The following is a 14,825-nucleotide window of genomic DNA, read 5'->3' as shown; positions in this document are numbered from 1 at the left end:
TTAATTTTTCCGATTGTTTCTTTTGTTTCAATTTCGTTGATTTTGGCTCTGATTTTAACTATTTCCTGTCTTCTACTACTTTTGGTGTTGGTCTGTTCTTCTTTTTCTAGGGCTTTCAGCTGTAGTGTTAAGTCATTTATTTGTCGATTTCTACTTCTTTTGTTGAATGTGCCCCATGAAATAAATCTACTTCTAAGAATTTTTTTATTTCCCTCCTGATGTCTTCTGTTATCCATTCATCATATAATAGTGTATTATTTAATCTCCAGGTATTGGAGAAGTTTCTGTTTTTTATTCTGTCATTTATTTCTAATTTCATTCCATTATGATCTGATAGAATACAAGGTAGTTTCTCTATCTTCTTGTATTTGCTAACAGTTGCTTTGTGGCATAAATATGGTCTGTTTTAGAGAAGGATCCATGTGCTGCTGAGAAGAAAGTGTATTCGTTCTTTGTTGGATGGTATATTCTATATATGTCCGTTAAGTCTAAATTGTTGATTGTGTTATTGAGATCTATGGTTTCTTTATTCAATTTTTGTTTGGGAGATCTATCCAGTGGTGAGAGAGGTGTGTTAAAATCGCCTAGTATTATTGTGTTGTGGTCTATTTGATTTCTGGAATTGAGAAGGATTTGTTTGGTGTACATGGATGAGCCAATGTTTGGGGCATAGATATTTATGATTGTTATGTCTTGCTGATTTATGCTTCCCTTAAGCAGTATGTAATGTCCTTCTTTATCCCTTCTGACTAGTTTTGGCTTGAAGTCCACATTATCTGAAATGAGGATGGATACTCCAGCTTTTTTGCTGTGTCCATGTGCATGGCATGTTTTTTCCCATCCTTTCACCTTTAGTCTGTGGGTATCTCTTTCTATGAGATGAGTCTCTTGCAGGCAGCATATTGTTGGATTTTTCTTTTTAATCCAATCTGCCAGTCTATGTCTTTTGATTGATGAGTTCAGGCCATTAACATTCAGCGTTATTATTGTGTTATGATTTGTATTCCCAGTCATTTGACTCAGTTTTGTTTTTTGACATGATTTGGTTTCTCCTTTATTTGGCTATTCCTTTAGGCTAGTTCCTCCCATTGCTGATTTGCATCGTTTTTTTTTCATATCTTCCTCATGGAATATTTTGCTGAGAATGTTCTGTAATGCCGGCTTTCTTTTTGTAAATTCCTTTAGCTTTTGTTTATCATGGAAGGATCTTATTTCGTCGTCAAATCTGAAGGTAAGTTTTGCTGGGTATAAGATTCTTGTTTGGTATCTGTTTTCTTTCAGGACTTGGTAACTGTTGTTCTAGGCCCTTCTAGCTTTTAGGGTCTGGATTGAAAAATCTGCTGATATTCTTATTGGTTTCCCCCTGAATGTAATTTGATTCTTTTCTCTCGCGGCCTTTAAAATTCTGTCTTTATTTTGTATGTTAGGTATTTTCAGTGTGATGTGCCTGTGTGAGGGTCTGTTGTAATTTTGTATATTCGGAGTCCTAGCCTCTTGTACTCGGTTTTCCATTTCATTCTTCAGATTTGGGAAATTTTCTGATATTATTTCATTGAATAGATTATTCATTCATTTGGTTTGTTTCTCTAAGCCTTCCTCAATCCCAATAATTCTTAAATTTGGCCCTTTCATGATATCCCATAATTCTTGTAGATTCTGTTCATGATTTCTTACCATCTTCTCTGTTTGGTCAACTTTGTTTTTAAGATTAAATATTTTTTCTTCAGTGTCTGAGATTCTGTCTTCCAGGAGTTCTATCCTATTGATTATGCTTTCTATGGAGTTTTTAACAGTTTATTGTTTCCTTCATTTCAAGGATTTCTGTTTGTTTTTTTTTTTTCAGTATCTCTAACTCTTTATTGAAATGATCTCTTGCTTCCTGTATTTGCTCTTTTAACTGTTGATTGGTACGATCATTTAATGCCTGCATTTGCTCTTTCATCTCCTCCTTTCATGCCTGTATTTGCTCTTTCATCTCCTCGTTTGCTTCCCTGATTGTTTTAATTATGTACATTCTGAACTCCCTTTCTGACATTTCCTCTGCTGTGCTGTCATTGGGTTTTATTGATATAGTATCTAGGTTTGTTTGGGACATTTTCTTCCCTTGTTTTCTCATATTGGGCAGATGTCAGTGGGACTCTGAGATATTGCAGATTTCCTCTATTGGCTTATAGTGTCCCTGTAGATTTCCAGTGTATCACCTCCCAGCCTTCAGTAGCCTGCAGTCTTGGAGGAACTTGATAATGCAGTGCTTCCGAAGAAAGCTGCCCCTAGCCCGCTAATGGTTCCAGGGCTTGGAGCTGGCTCTGTGCGGAAAGGCTCAATATATTCTATTTAAATATATTTAGTTTCACATCCTGTCTTCTGTATCTCTTGCTTTTGCTTTTGTTTTTTTTTTTTTCTTTGTGTAACTCTTAATTTGGGCTTAATTTCTTAGATGATTTTTGTTTGACTTGCATTTTCTCTTGATTCTAGTTAGCTCCTATTTAATGTTTTTCTATTTTTGTCTGTATTCTGGTCTCTGATGTTCCTTATATTAGCAGTCTTATTTGCATATGTGTTATCCTGTTAGTGGTGGAACAAAACAGTGAAATACCTGGTAGAGATGGCCTAGGTATGTGGGCGCACAACAGTACAAGCTGGGAATGTTGGAGGCAGAGGACTCTGTTACTGTTTTCTACTAATTAGGGTTTTTTAAGAAAAGACATCATTACCCTATATACATGTATGATTACACGAATGGTGTGAATCTACATCGTGTGCAACCATAGAAACGAAAAGTTGTACCTAATTTGTGTACAGCGAATCAAAATGAAGACTATAAAAGTGAAAAAAGAAAAGCATTTCCTTCTGCTGGCAGATTTTGATTTTGATTTTCTAATTTTAATGTAAGTTGTTATGATTATTGGATTTTTGTTCTGTTCATAATTATTTATATTAGATTTTTCTGGACCAGCAATAGCCAATTATTGTATGAGAGGTGGTGGTTTGATTGTCTTACTTTATTTTCAGTTCAGAAAGGCTTTCTTCTGCCACACTGAAATTCAGTTTCTTTAATAAGTGGTGACTTTTGTGGTTGTCATTTTGGTTTGTTGTCTTTGGGTTCTTTGATTCTGACTCGTTTCTGTGGGACCTTATCCTTCCTAAGGCTCCCTTTTCTGTTTTACATACTTTTCCAAGGCTTCCGTTTGTGCTCCATTTCTAATATTCTGACCTATCAGTTCCTTTTTTTTTCTTTCCTTTTTTAGTGCAACCTGCATAAAGGTAGGCCACTCTGCTTTGGTGGGTCAGTATTTGATGATGCTTATGTTCTTACTATCTCTGGGACCCTGAGTGTTCCCCTGTTGCTCTCCCTGTGGTATCACTTTGATTTGGCTCAAGATTTCATTCTGCTGGTCTGGGATCATTTTGTGGACCACTTACATGTTAATACAGGAATTAGTATTCTCTTTCTCTTCACTCTATTGTAGGCATGGCTCATGGACATTTTTATTTGGTTGCTCTGTTGGTCTGCTTGGGTCCTTAGAGGCTAGGGAGAGAAATTTAAATTTGAGTGTTTGCCTTTACCTTATGGTATAGGCCCTCCACGTAAAAGAAAATCAATTTGTATATTCCTCTTAATCTAGGTGCTAAAATATAGTTAGTTACTCTTTAGATCTTGTCTGTTGCTATTGAAACACTTCTCTGTTTTACTTACGTTCTTTTTAAAAAGTTTATTGCCTCTATATTCTTTAATTAGCGGATTCTTTATTCATCTTACCCTTATTGTTAAACTGAATGGATTGTTTGTTTTACATGATTTTTTTAAAATTATTTTTTAGTTGTCAATGGATTTTTATTTTATTTATTTATAATGCGATGCTAAGAATCAAACCCAGTTCCTCACACATGCGAGGCAAGCGCTCTACCACTGAGCCACAACCCCAGTACCGTTTTACGTGATTTTTAACCATAATAAATTATTGGGACAAACAAAGTGGTATTTCAGAGTCCAATAATATATACTTGAAAAAATTTATCACTTAATTCTCTCCTTGGTCGACTCATGACCCTTGCCTAATTTGTGTTCTTCTACATTGTGTGTTAATCCATGTAGTAAATTGTGAGGTCATAATATGAAGAAACTAGAATTCTGTGATAATGATTTTTCATTTTCAGTTTATTTGTGAATTAAATAGTTGAGATAATAATCAGTGTAACTGATTTACTATGAAGTGTTTTAATTCAATAATTTTTCACTGAAAGGCACTATGCATTAGTTATTATGCTAGGTACTAGCGAAAGAAAATTTGAGAAGATGCCATTATTGTACTGATTCTGCCCAAAGCAGATGTGGAGTCATACTGATAAACACTTAAAGTACTTTAGAAGGACTGTAAGAGAGTGGACACAGGATACTTTCGGAACTGATAAGAGGATGGTACCAGATAGTCTGTTCCTTTCTCTCCTTCCTGCCTCTCTCACTAATGAACACTGTTGGGCACAGTGGTGGATGTTAGGGACAGAGTGGTGAAAAGGCAGTTCACACTGTTTTGGAGATGGATGCTTGATCATAAAAGGGGAAGAACATCTGGGATACTACTAAGATGGTAGGAACTAAGTTTCTTGGGGAAGATAATTTTTAATCAGTGAGTTAAATGAGTTAATCATGTGAAGACACGGGAGAAGAGTTTTAATTTTCAAAGACTGGGATGTGGGAGTGTTGTGCTTTCAACTTAAACCGAGTTGTTTAGTGTACTTGGAATGTAGGGCATGTTGGGAGACAGATGAAGCAGAAGAGGTAGCTGTAAGGGAAGTCTCAAAAGAATTTTCATTGCTGTTATGGAGTGATGCTTAAGGATTCACATACCAGGTTTGTCTGGGAGTTTGCAGTCAAATTGAGATTTGAAGAATGAATAGATGCATGATCATAGCATGTGGAGGGATGAACAGTGAAACTTACAAAGGCGGAAAGGGAGAAGGAGACCTATCACTTTCTGGTAATATAAATAATTCAGGATTTTAGGAGCATGGAATGTGAAGTGAAGAGTAATGGAAGGTGAGACTGGCAGTTAGACAGTGAAAGGATCTTGAACGTGCATTTATGCAGGCGAAGGAGTTTGTTTTATATTTTATTTGTTAGAGAACCACTAAAATTTCTTATATAATACTCATTCTAAAACTGAACTAAATACTGGTTTATTATAGAAAATGTTTTGATATAGCAGCTTAATTCTATATTTTATCAATAATTAAGGCTTGAGAATTAATGAGACATTATTTTATTTTTAAATTTTCAGATAGAAAATCCTCGGTACCTGAGACAGAAGCCTCTCCCAGTTTCTCTGGTAGGTGAGAATTTCAGTGGACATTTTTAGGGACAGATTTAAAAATAAATAAATAAATCATTAATTTTTTTAATGAAAATGATATAGTTCCACATTATGAAGCATAGTAATTTTTTCAAATTCTCTCATTTGGAAGTGAATAAATCACTTTTTTCTCTGATGTTTTGGTATAGCTTTCAGGCATTTTAGAAGTTTACTTTTGGGGTGAGGACAAACCAAGTCTGAAAAATTATTAAGTAACTCTTACTCATTCCACAGATGACCCCCAAGTTCAGCCTGAAAAAATCCAGCAGTTTCCATGATGATCATTTTCTTTCTCGAATGCATGAGAAAGAGGTAGGATTGGGATATTTCATATGCACCTACTTGTTAACATAGCTTTAGGATTTTATATAATAGGAGCTTTCAGGTCCTAGATAGAATAATGATGCATGATAGGAAAAAGTCATCTTTGGTACAAATATAAAATCATGATGCAGGATACACAGGGTTTGTCTTTGTATTTTTTTAATGCCCATCTCCCTTCTGTGTCTCCCAGCTTCACTCCTCCTCGGCAGGGATTTGCTGAGGGACTCTTCTAACTTTCAAGTCCTGATTATCAGGGGGTCCTAGGAAATGGCAACTTTTAGAAGCAGTATCTTTGACTTCAATGAATCTCTCTACCGTCCTCAATTTACTTGTTATATATCTTGTTAGTCTCACTATTCTGTTTATTGTTACTGTTCCTACTAGTTAAATTGATATGCTAAATTAAGCTATGCTGTAGCTAATATATGATATAATATACTGTTTTGTGATGAGAATATTTGAGATTTACTGTCAGTGATATTGCAATGTACAATATTCATTTGTTAGCTATATTTCTCATCTGTGGAATAGATATAAAATAAAACTTATTCCTTCTATCTAAGTGAGGCTTTGTACCTTTTGATTATAATCTCTTCCAGGCTCTGTTAATACCACTTCACTCTGCTTGTACGAGTTTTTTGTTTTAGAATCTACATAAAAGTAAACATGTAGTACTTGTTTTCTGTTTGAATTGTTTCACTTAGCAGAATGTTCTCTGTTTCTATCCATGTTGTTGCAAATGACAGTTTCTTTTTTAAGGTGGTGTAGTATTTTATTATGTATACATACCACATTTTCTCTATTTCTCATTGATGGACACATAGGTTGAGTCCCAAACAGCTGCTGTCTATAGTGTGGCAGTGAATATGGGTGTGCAAATATCTATTAATGTACTGATCTTAAATTGTTCAGATAAATACCAGAAGTGGGCTTGCTGGATTATACGACAATTTCATTTTGTTTTTTGGAACCTCCACATAGTTTTCCATGAAGACTGTACTAATTTACATTCCCACCACCAATGTACAAGGATTCCCTTTTCCCTCGAAAAACTTATCATTTGTCTTTTTGGTAATACCCATTCTAACAAGTATCAGGTGATATCTTCGTTGTAGTTTTAATTTGCATCTCCTTAATGGCTAGTGATACCAATTTTTTTTTAATGTTTCTATTAGCCATTTGTGTGTTTCCCTTTGAGAAATGTCTACTTAGGTCCTTTGCCCATTTTATAATCTAATTCTTTGTTTTTCTTCTGTAGAATTGTTTAAGTTCTTTACATATTTTGGATATTTTTCTACAATCACATGTATATCTTGGAAAGAGTTTCTCCCATTATGTCTGTTAATTGTTTCCTTGGCTGTGAAGATGTAATACTATTTTAGTTTGACGTAGTCCTGTTTGTCTATTTTTGCTTCTGTTTCCTGCACTTTTGTGATCCTGTCTAGTAAAGAAATCCTTGTTCCAGACCAATGTCATGAAGCTTTTTCCTAATTTCTCTTATAGTAGTTTTACAGCTTCAGATCTTATACTTGTCTTTAATCTCTTTTAAGTCAATCTGGGCAGGAATGGTATTAATTGTTCTTTAAACGTTAGGTATAATTTAGTGGTGAGGCCACAGGCTTTGAACTTCTTTGTTGAGAAACTTTATTAAAGAGTTAATCTCCTTACTTGTTATTGTTCATTTTTCTTTTTCTTCAAAATTTAGTTTTGATGGATCATATGTGTTTAGAAATTGATCCATTTCTTCTAGGATTCAATCTGTTGGTGAATAATTTTTGTAGTGGTTTCTATGATCCTTATATTTCTGTAGTATTTGTTTCAATGTCTCTTTTATTTCTAATTTTATTCATTTGAGTCTTTTCTTAGTCTAGCTACAGTTTTGTCAATTTTTTTTTATCTTTTCAAAAATGAACCCTTAGGTTCACTGATATTTTGTATTGTTTTTCTAATCTATTTCATTTATTTCTTTTCTGACTTTATGATTTCCTCTCTTCTATTTACTTTGGGCTTCATTTGTTGTTTTTCTAGTTCCTGGAGATTTTATAGTAAATTGTGTACTTGAAGTCTTTTCTTTTTTGATGTAGGCATTTATTGCTGTAAAGTTTTGTCTTAGAACTGCTTTTGATGCATTTATAAGTTTGGGTAATTTGTGTATTTATGCTCATTTTAAAATTTTTCTTTAAATTTTTTTTTTTACCCTTTGGTTGTTTAGGAGCATGCTGTTTGATTTTCATGTATTTTTGAGTTTTCTGAATTTCCTTCTGTTACTGATTTCTAGTTTCATATTTACACACAACCATTGTAGAATTAGAATATTCTGAATTTGATTTGTACTTGTTTTTATCTGTGAGTTTTATGGTTTTGTATAACTCTTTAACATTCTTTTCTTTCAGCTTGATGAATTCCCATTAGCATTTCTTGTAAGGCTGATCTAGTGGTGATGTACTTTTATTTTATTAGTTATAATTAGTTATACATGACAGCAGAATGCATTTTGATTTATTGTACTTGAATGGAGCATAACTTTTCATTTCTCTGGTTATACATGATGCAGAGTCACACCATTTGTGTAATCTTACATGTATATAGGGTAATAATGTCTATCTCATTCCACCATCTTTCCTATCCCTATACTCCCTCCCTTCCCCTCCCTCCCCTCTGCCCAGTCAAAAGTTCCTCCATTCTTCCCTTGCCCCCCCACACCATTATGGATCAGCATCCACATATCATAGAAAACATTGACTTTTGGTTTTTTGGGATTGGCTTATTTCACTTAGCATGATATTCTCCAACTCCACCCATTTACCTGAGAATAAAGGAAAATAATTTTATTCTTCTTTAAGGCTGAGTAATATTATATTGTATATACATACCACATTTTCTTTATCCATTCATCTATTGAAGGGCATCTAGGTTGGTTCCACAATCTAGCTATGGTGAATTGAGCTGCTATAAGCATTGATGTGCCTGCGTCACTGTAGTTTGCTGATTTTAAGTTCTTTGGTAAAAGCCAAGGAGTGGGAGAGCTGGGTCAAATGATGGTTCCATTTCAAGTTTTTAAAGAAATCTCTACACTACTTTCAAGAGTGGTTGCACCAGTTTGCAGTCTCACCAGTAATGTGTGAGTGTACCTTTTCCCTCACATCCTTGCCAACATTTATTGTTGTTTATATTCTTGATAATTGCCATTCTGACTAGGGTGAGATGAAATCTTAGAGTAGTTTTGAATTGCATTTCTCTAATTATTAGAGATGATGAACATTTTTCATGTATTTGTTGATCAATTGTATATCCTCTTCTTTAAAGTATCTGCTCAGTTCCTTACCCCATTTAGTGATTGGGTTATTTGTTTTTTTTGGTGTTAAGTATTTTGAGTTCTTTATACATCCTGGAGATTAGTGCTCTATCTGTGCATGTGACAAAGATTTTCTCTCATTCCATAGGCTATTCCCTCCACATTATTGACTGTTTCCTTTGCTGAGAAGAATCTTTTTAGGTAGAATCCATCCCATTTACTGATTCTAGATTTTATTTCTTGTGCTTTAGGAGTCTTGTAAGGAAGTCAGGTCCTAAGCTGAACATGATGAAGATCTGGGTCTACTTTTTCTTCTGTTAGGTATAGGATCTGTGGTCTAAATCCTAGGTCCTTCATCCACTTTGAGTTTTGTGCGGGGTGAGAGATAGGGGTTTAATTTCATTTTGCTACATACGGATTTCTAGTTTTCCCAGTACCATCTATTGAGTAGACTATCTTTTCTCCATTGTATGTTTTTGGTGCCTTTGTCTAGTATGAGATAACTGTATATGGGTTTGTCTCTGTTCTTCTATTCTGTACTATTGGTCTAACTGTTTTGGTGCCAGTACCATGCTGGTTTTGTTAGTATAGTTCTGTAGTATAGTTTAAGGTTTGGTATTATGATGCCTCCTGCTTTACTTTTTTTGCTAAGGATTGCTTTTGACTATTCTGGGTCTCTTATTTTTCCAAATGAATTTCATAATCACTTTTTCTGTTTCTTTGAGGAATAATGTTGGGATTTTAACTGTAATTGCATTAAATCTGTTTAACACTTTTGGTAGTATGGCTGTTTTGACAATATTAATTATGCCTATCCAAGAACTTGGGAGATCTTTCTATCTTCTAAGGTCTTCTTCAATTTCTTTCTTTAGTGTTCTGTAGTTCTCATTGTAGAGGTCATTCACTATCTCTTTTGTTAGATTGATTCCCAAGTATTTTATTTTATTTTTTTTTCAGACTCTTGTGAATGGGGTAGTTTTCCTAATTTCTCTTTCAGAGGATTCATCACTTATAAATAGAAATGCATTAGATTTATGGGAGTTGATTTTATATCCTGCTACTTTGCTGAATTTACTTATGAGTTCTAGAAGTTTTCTGGTGGAATTTTTTTGATCCTCTAAATATAGAATCATGTCATGGCAAATAATGAAAGTTTGAGTTCTTCTTTTCCTATTCGTATCCCTTTAATTTCTTTGGTATGTGTAATTGCTCTGGCTAGAGTTTCAAGGATGATGTTGAATAGAAGTGGTGAAAGAGGGCATCTCTGTTTTGTTCCCGTTTTTAGAGGGAATGCTTTCAGTTTTTCTCCATTTAGAATGATGTTGGCCATGGGCTTAGCACAGATAGCTTTTACAATGTTGAGGTATGTTCCTACTATCCTATTTTTTTCTAGTGATTTGAGCATGAAGGGGTGTTGTATTTTATCAATTTTTTTTTTGCATCTATCAAAGTAATCATATGATTCTTAAAGTCTGTTGATGTGGTGAATTACATTTTATTGATTTCAGGATGTTGAACCAACCTTGCATCCCTGGGATGAAACCCACTTGATCATGGTGCACTATCTTTTCAATATGTTTTTTAATGCAATTTGCCAGAATTTTATTAAGAATCTTTGCATTTATGTTCATCAGGGATGTTGGTCTGAAGTTTTCTTTTCTTGATGTGTCTTTGTCTGCTTTTGGTATCAGGATGATACTAGCTTCACAGAATGAGGTTGGACGGGTTCCCTCTTTTTCTATTTTGTGGAATACTTTGAGGAGTATTGGAATTGGTTCTTCTTTGAAAGTCTTATGGAACTTGGCTGAGAATTTGTCTGGTCCTGTGCTTTTCTTTGTTTGTAGGATTTTGATAGCTTCTTCTATTTCATTGCTTGAAATTGTTCTGTTTAAATTGTGTATGTCCTCTGGATTCAGTTTGGGTGGATCATATGTCTCTAGAAACCCGTTCATGTCTTTGAGATTTTCTGTTTTGTTGGAGTACAGATTTTCAAAATAGTTTCTAATTATGTTTTATATTTCAGTAGTGTCTGTGGTGATATCAAAAGGAAATATCACCTTTTTCATTATGTATTTTAGTAATTTGAGTTTTCTCTCCTATTCATTAGTATGGCTAAGGTTCATCTTTTTAAAGAAACAACTTCTTGTTTTTTCAATTTTTTGAATTGTTTGTTTCAATTTTATTGATTTCAGCTCTGATTTAAATTATTTCCTGTCTTCTACTAATTTTGGTATTGAACCTGTCTTCTTTTTCTAGGACTTTGAACTGTAATGTTGTCATTGATTTGTTGACTTTTTCTTCTTTTATTGAATGTGCTCCATGCAATGAATTTTCCTCTTAGTACTGCTTTCATAGCATCCCAGAGATTTTATTATGTTGTATTATTGTTCTTGTTTACCTCTAAAAATTGTTTTATCTCCTCCCTGATGTCTTCTGCTATTCATGTATCATTCTATAGCATATTAGTCTCCAAGTATTGGAGTAGTTTCTGTTTTTTAATTTATCATTGATTTCTAATTTCATTCTACTATGATCTGATAGAATACAAGGTACTATCTCTATTTTTTTTTATTTGTTAAGAGCAGATTTGTGGCATAACATGGTCTGTTTTAGAGAAGTATCCATGTGCTGCTGAGGAGAAAGTGTATTTGCTCAATGATGGGTGGAATATTCTATACATGTCTATTAAGTCTAAATTATTGATTATGTTATTGAGTTCTGTGGTTTCTTTGTCCAGTTTTTATTTGGAAGATCTATCTGGTGGTGAGAGAGGTGTGTTAAAGTGCCCAGTATTATTGTGTTGTGGTCTATTTGGTTCCTAGAATTGAAAAGGATTTTTTGACATACGTGGATGTGCTGTTGTTTGGGGCATAAATATTTATGATCATTATGTCTTACTGATTTATGGTTCCCTTAAGCAATATGAAATGTCCTCCTTTATTCCTTCTGACTAACTTTGACTAGAAGTCTGCTTTATTTGACATGAGGATGGAAAACCCCACTTTTTTAATGAGTCCTTGTGTGTGGTATGTTTTTTCCTAACCTTTCACCTTTAGTTTGTGGTTGTCTTTTTCTGTGAGATGAGTCTCTTAAAGGTAGTATATTGTTGGGTCATTTTTTTAAGTCAAATCTGCCAGTCTATGTATTTTGATTGATGAGTTTAGAGTTTAGACCATTAACATTCAGGATTATTATTGAGATATGATTTGTATTCCTGGTCATTTTGGCTTATTTTTGGTTTTTAACTTGACTTGGTTTCTCCTTTGATTGGCTTTCCCATTAGGGTACTTCCTCTTTTTGCTGACTTTCATTGTTGTTTTTCATTTCTTCCTCATGGAATATTTTGCTGAGAATGTTCTATAGTTCAGGCTTTCTATTTGTAATTTTTTTAAACTTTTGTTTATCATGGAAGTATTTTATTTTATTGTCAAATCTGAAGGTAAGTTTTACTGGGTATAAGATTCTTGGTTGGCATCCATTTTCTTTCAGAGCTTGAAAAATGTTGTTCCAAGCCCTTCTAGCTTTTATGCTCTAGACTGAGAAATCTGCCAATAACTGTATTGTTTTCCCCCTATATGTAATCTGATGCTTTTCTCTCATTGCCTTCAAAATTCTATCTTTATTTTGTATGTTAGGCATTTTCATTATGTGCCTTGGGTGTGATTTTGTGCATTTGGTGTTCTGTAAGCCTCTTGTATTTTTGATTTTTTCATTTCATTCTTCAGGTTTGGGAAATTTTCTGATATTATTTCATTGAATAGTTTGTTCATTCCTTTGGTTTGTATTTCTGTGCCTTCCTCAATCCCAATAATTATTAAATTTGGTCTTTTCATGATATCCCATATTTCTTTTAGGTTCTGTTCATAATTTCTTACCATCTTCTCTGTTTGGTCACCTTTATTTTCAAGATTAAATATTTTGTCTTCACTGTCTGAGGTTCTGTCTTCAAGGTGATCTAATCTGTTGGTGATGTTTTCTATTGAGTTTTTAATTTGGTTTATTATTTCCTTCATTTCAAGAATTTGTTTTTTTTTCCAAATCTCTGTCTTTATCAAAATGATCTTTTGCTTCCTATATTTGCTCTTTTAACTGTTTACTGGAGTGATCTTTTATTGCCTGCATTTGCTCTCTTCTTTCATCCTTTGCTTCGTGAGTCATTTTAATTATGTGCATTCCGAACTCCTTTTCTGACATTTCTTCTACCATACTGTCATTAGATTCTATTAATATAGTGTCTAGGTTTGTTTGGGACACTTTCTTCCCTTGTTTTTTTATGTTGTTCATGTATCTTCCCCTCCAGCAGTGCAGATCTGGGGTATTGCAGTTTCCCCCCTATAGGCTTATAGTGTCCCTGCAGGTTTCCAGTATCTCATCTTAAAGTGGGAGATCAATATTAGCAGCACACAATTCAAACAATATGCACCCTTGACCCAAATACCCCCTTTTAAGATATTAACAGTACTGTCTTAATAAACTGAAATGGTGAGTTCAGTTATTATCTACAGCATAAACAATAAACAATAGTTTTGCAATAAGGTCCACAATTTCTAATGGTGGACAAAGAGGATGGGGAGGGGTGTAGGATGTAACATTAATGAGATAAGAAGCGAGTATATAGAAGTACTAGATCATAAGAAGAGTGAAAGCGGAATCAAAAAGAAATTGGTTGTTAGCGTGAGAAAAGGGAGAAAGAGACTCCAAGGAAAGAGATAGATAAGAGGAAACTATAGTAAGAAAAATAATTTAAAAAATGGAAAAGTAATAATAATAGTAATAATACTACTAATAAAAATATTCTACAATAAAAATATAATATCCTATTCAAACCTCCCAGGCTTCAGTAGCCTGAGGCAGGAGAGGTACCTGATAATGCTGTATCCCAGGATGAGAGCTGCCCCAACTGAAGATGGCAGTGTCCAGCTCAGGAATGATCCATGACAGTGGCATAGCGACCCCATGTGTTGGTAGATGGGGAGCTACAGCCACTGGTGCTGACTGTGCAGGGTACTGGAGATCCGCGGGCTGGGCCTGGGCAGCGCTGGGGATTGGGTGGGCTGGGCCTGCACCTGGGCTGTGCAGTGCTGGCGCTGGGTGGTGTTTTGGAAACATAAATAGCATTCTTTCAAGTGAGTAAACTATTTTAAAATAAAATATTAACAATTAAGAATTAAACACCCAGCCCTCATTTTCTTAACTCTAATAATCATTGCTAAAAATTTAATGTAATTTCCCTTTAAAATTTTCTAGAAATGTGTTTCATTGTTCCATATAAATGAGATCATAGGCTGTGTATTATACGCTGTTTCATTGCCTTTGTTTTTGGTCCTAGAGATTGAACCCAGGGTCACTTAACCATTGAACCACATCCAAAGCCTTTTCATTTTTTATTTGGAGATAGGATCTTGCTGAGTTGCATAGGTCCTTGCTAAGTGGCTGAGGCTGAATTTGAACTTGTGATCCTCCTGCCTCACCCTCCTGAGTTGCTGGGATTACAGGCATACACCACTGCACCCAGTGTGTTTAATTACCTTTTTGACTGAAATATATCTTCTAATGATTTTTCCTTACCAAAATTATTATTGCCTTATTCTTTTTCATAGCTGATTTGTTAAAAACCTTTGAATTATATAGTTTAAATGTACAAATTGTGTGGTATGTGAATTATGTCTCAGTAAAACTGTTAATAAAAAGTTATCTCTGTTTACACTCATATCAGTGGTGTTTGAGAATGTCTGTCTTCATATTGTCATCAGCAGTAAATTATAAACTTTTTGATTAACTGGGAGGTGACAAATATTATCATTATTTACATTTATTTTATTATGATAATGATCATAATTTTCAATTTGTTGTCT

General features: G+C 34.2%; 1 protein-coding gene across 1 annotated transcript in view; it reads left to right on the top strand.

Moving 5' to 3' along the window:
* Nucleotides 1-14,825, top strand: part of Cep112 (centrosomal protein 112) — a 447,190-nt gene that overhangs the window by 62,033 nt on the left and 370,332 nt on the right. The window contains 2 exon segments of the mRNA XM_047546437.1: nt 5,280-5,327; nt 5,586-5,663. Of these exon segments, the coding sequence (XP_047402393.1) occupies nt 5,280-5,327; nt 5,586-5,663 (126 nt within the window).

Source organism: Sciurus carolinensis, chromosome 3 (genome assembly GCF_902686445.1).
Source record: "Sciurus carolinensis chromosome 3, mSciCar1.2, whole genome shotgun sequence".
Classification (NCBI taxonomy): domain Eukaryota; kingdom Metazoa; phylum Chordata; class Mammalia; order Rodentia; family Sciuridae; genus Sciurus; species Sciurus carolinensis.
Note: the sequence above shows the minus strand (reverse complement) of the source record. Positions and strands in the feature narration are given on the sequence as shown.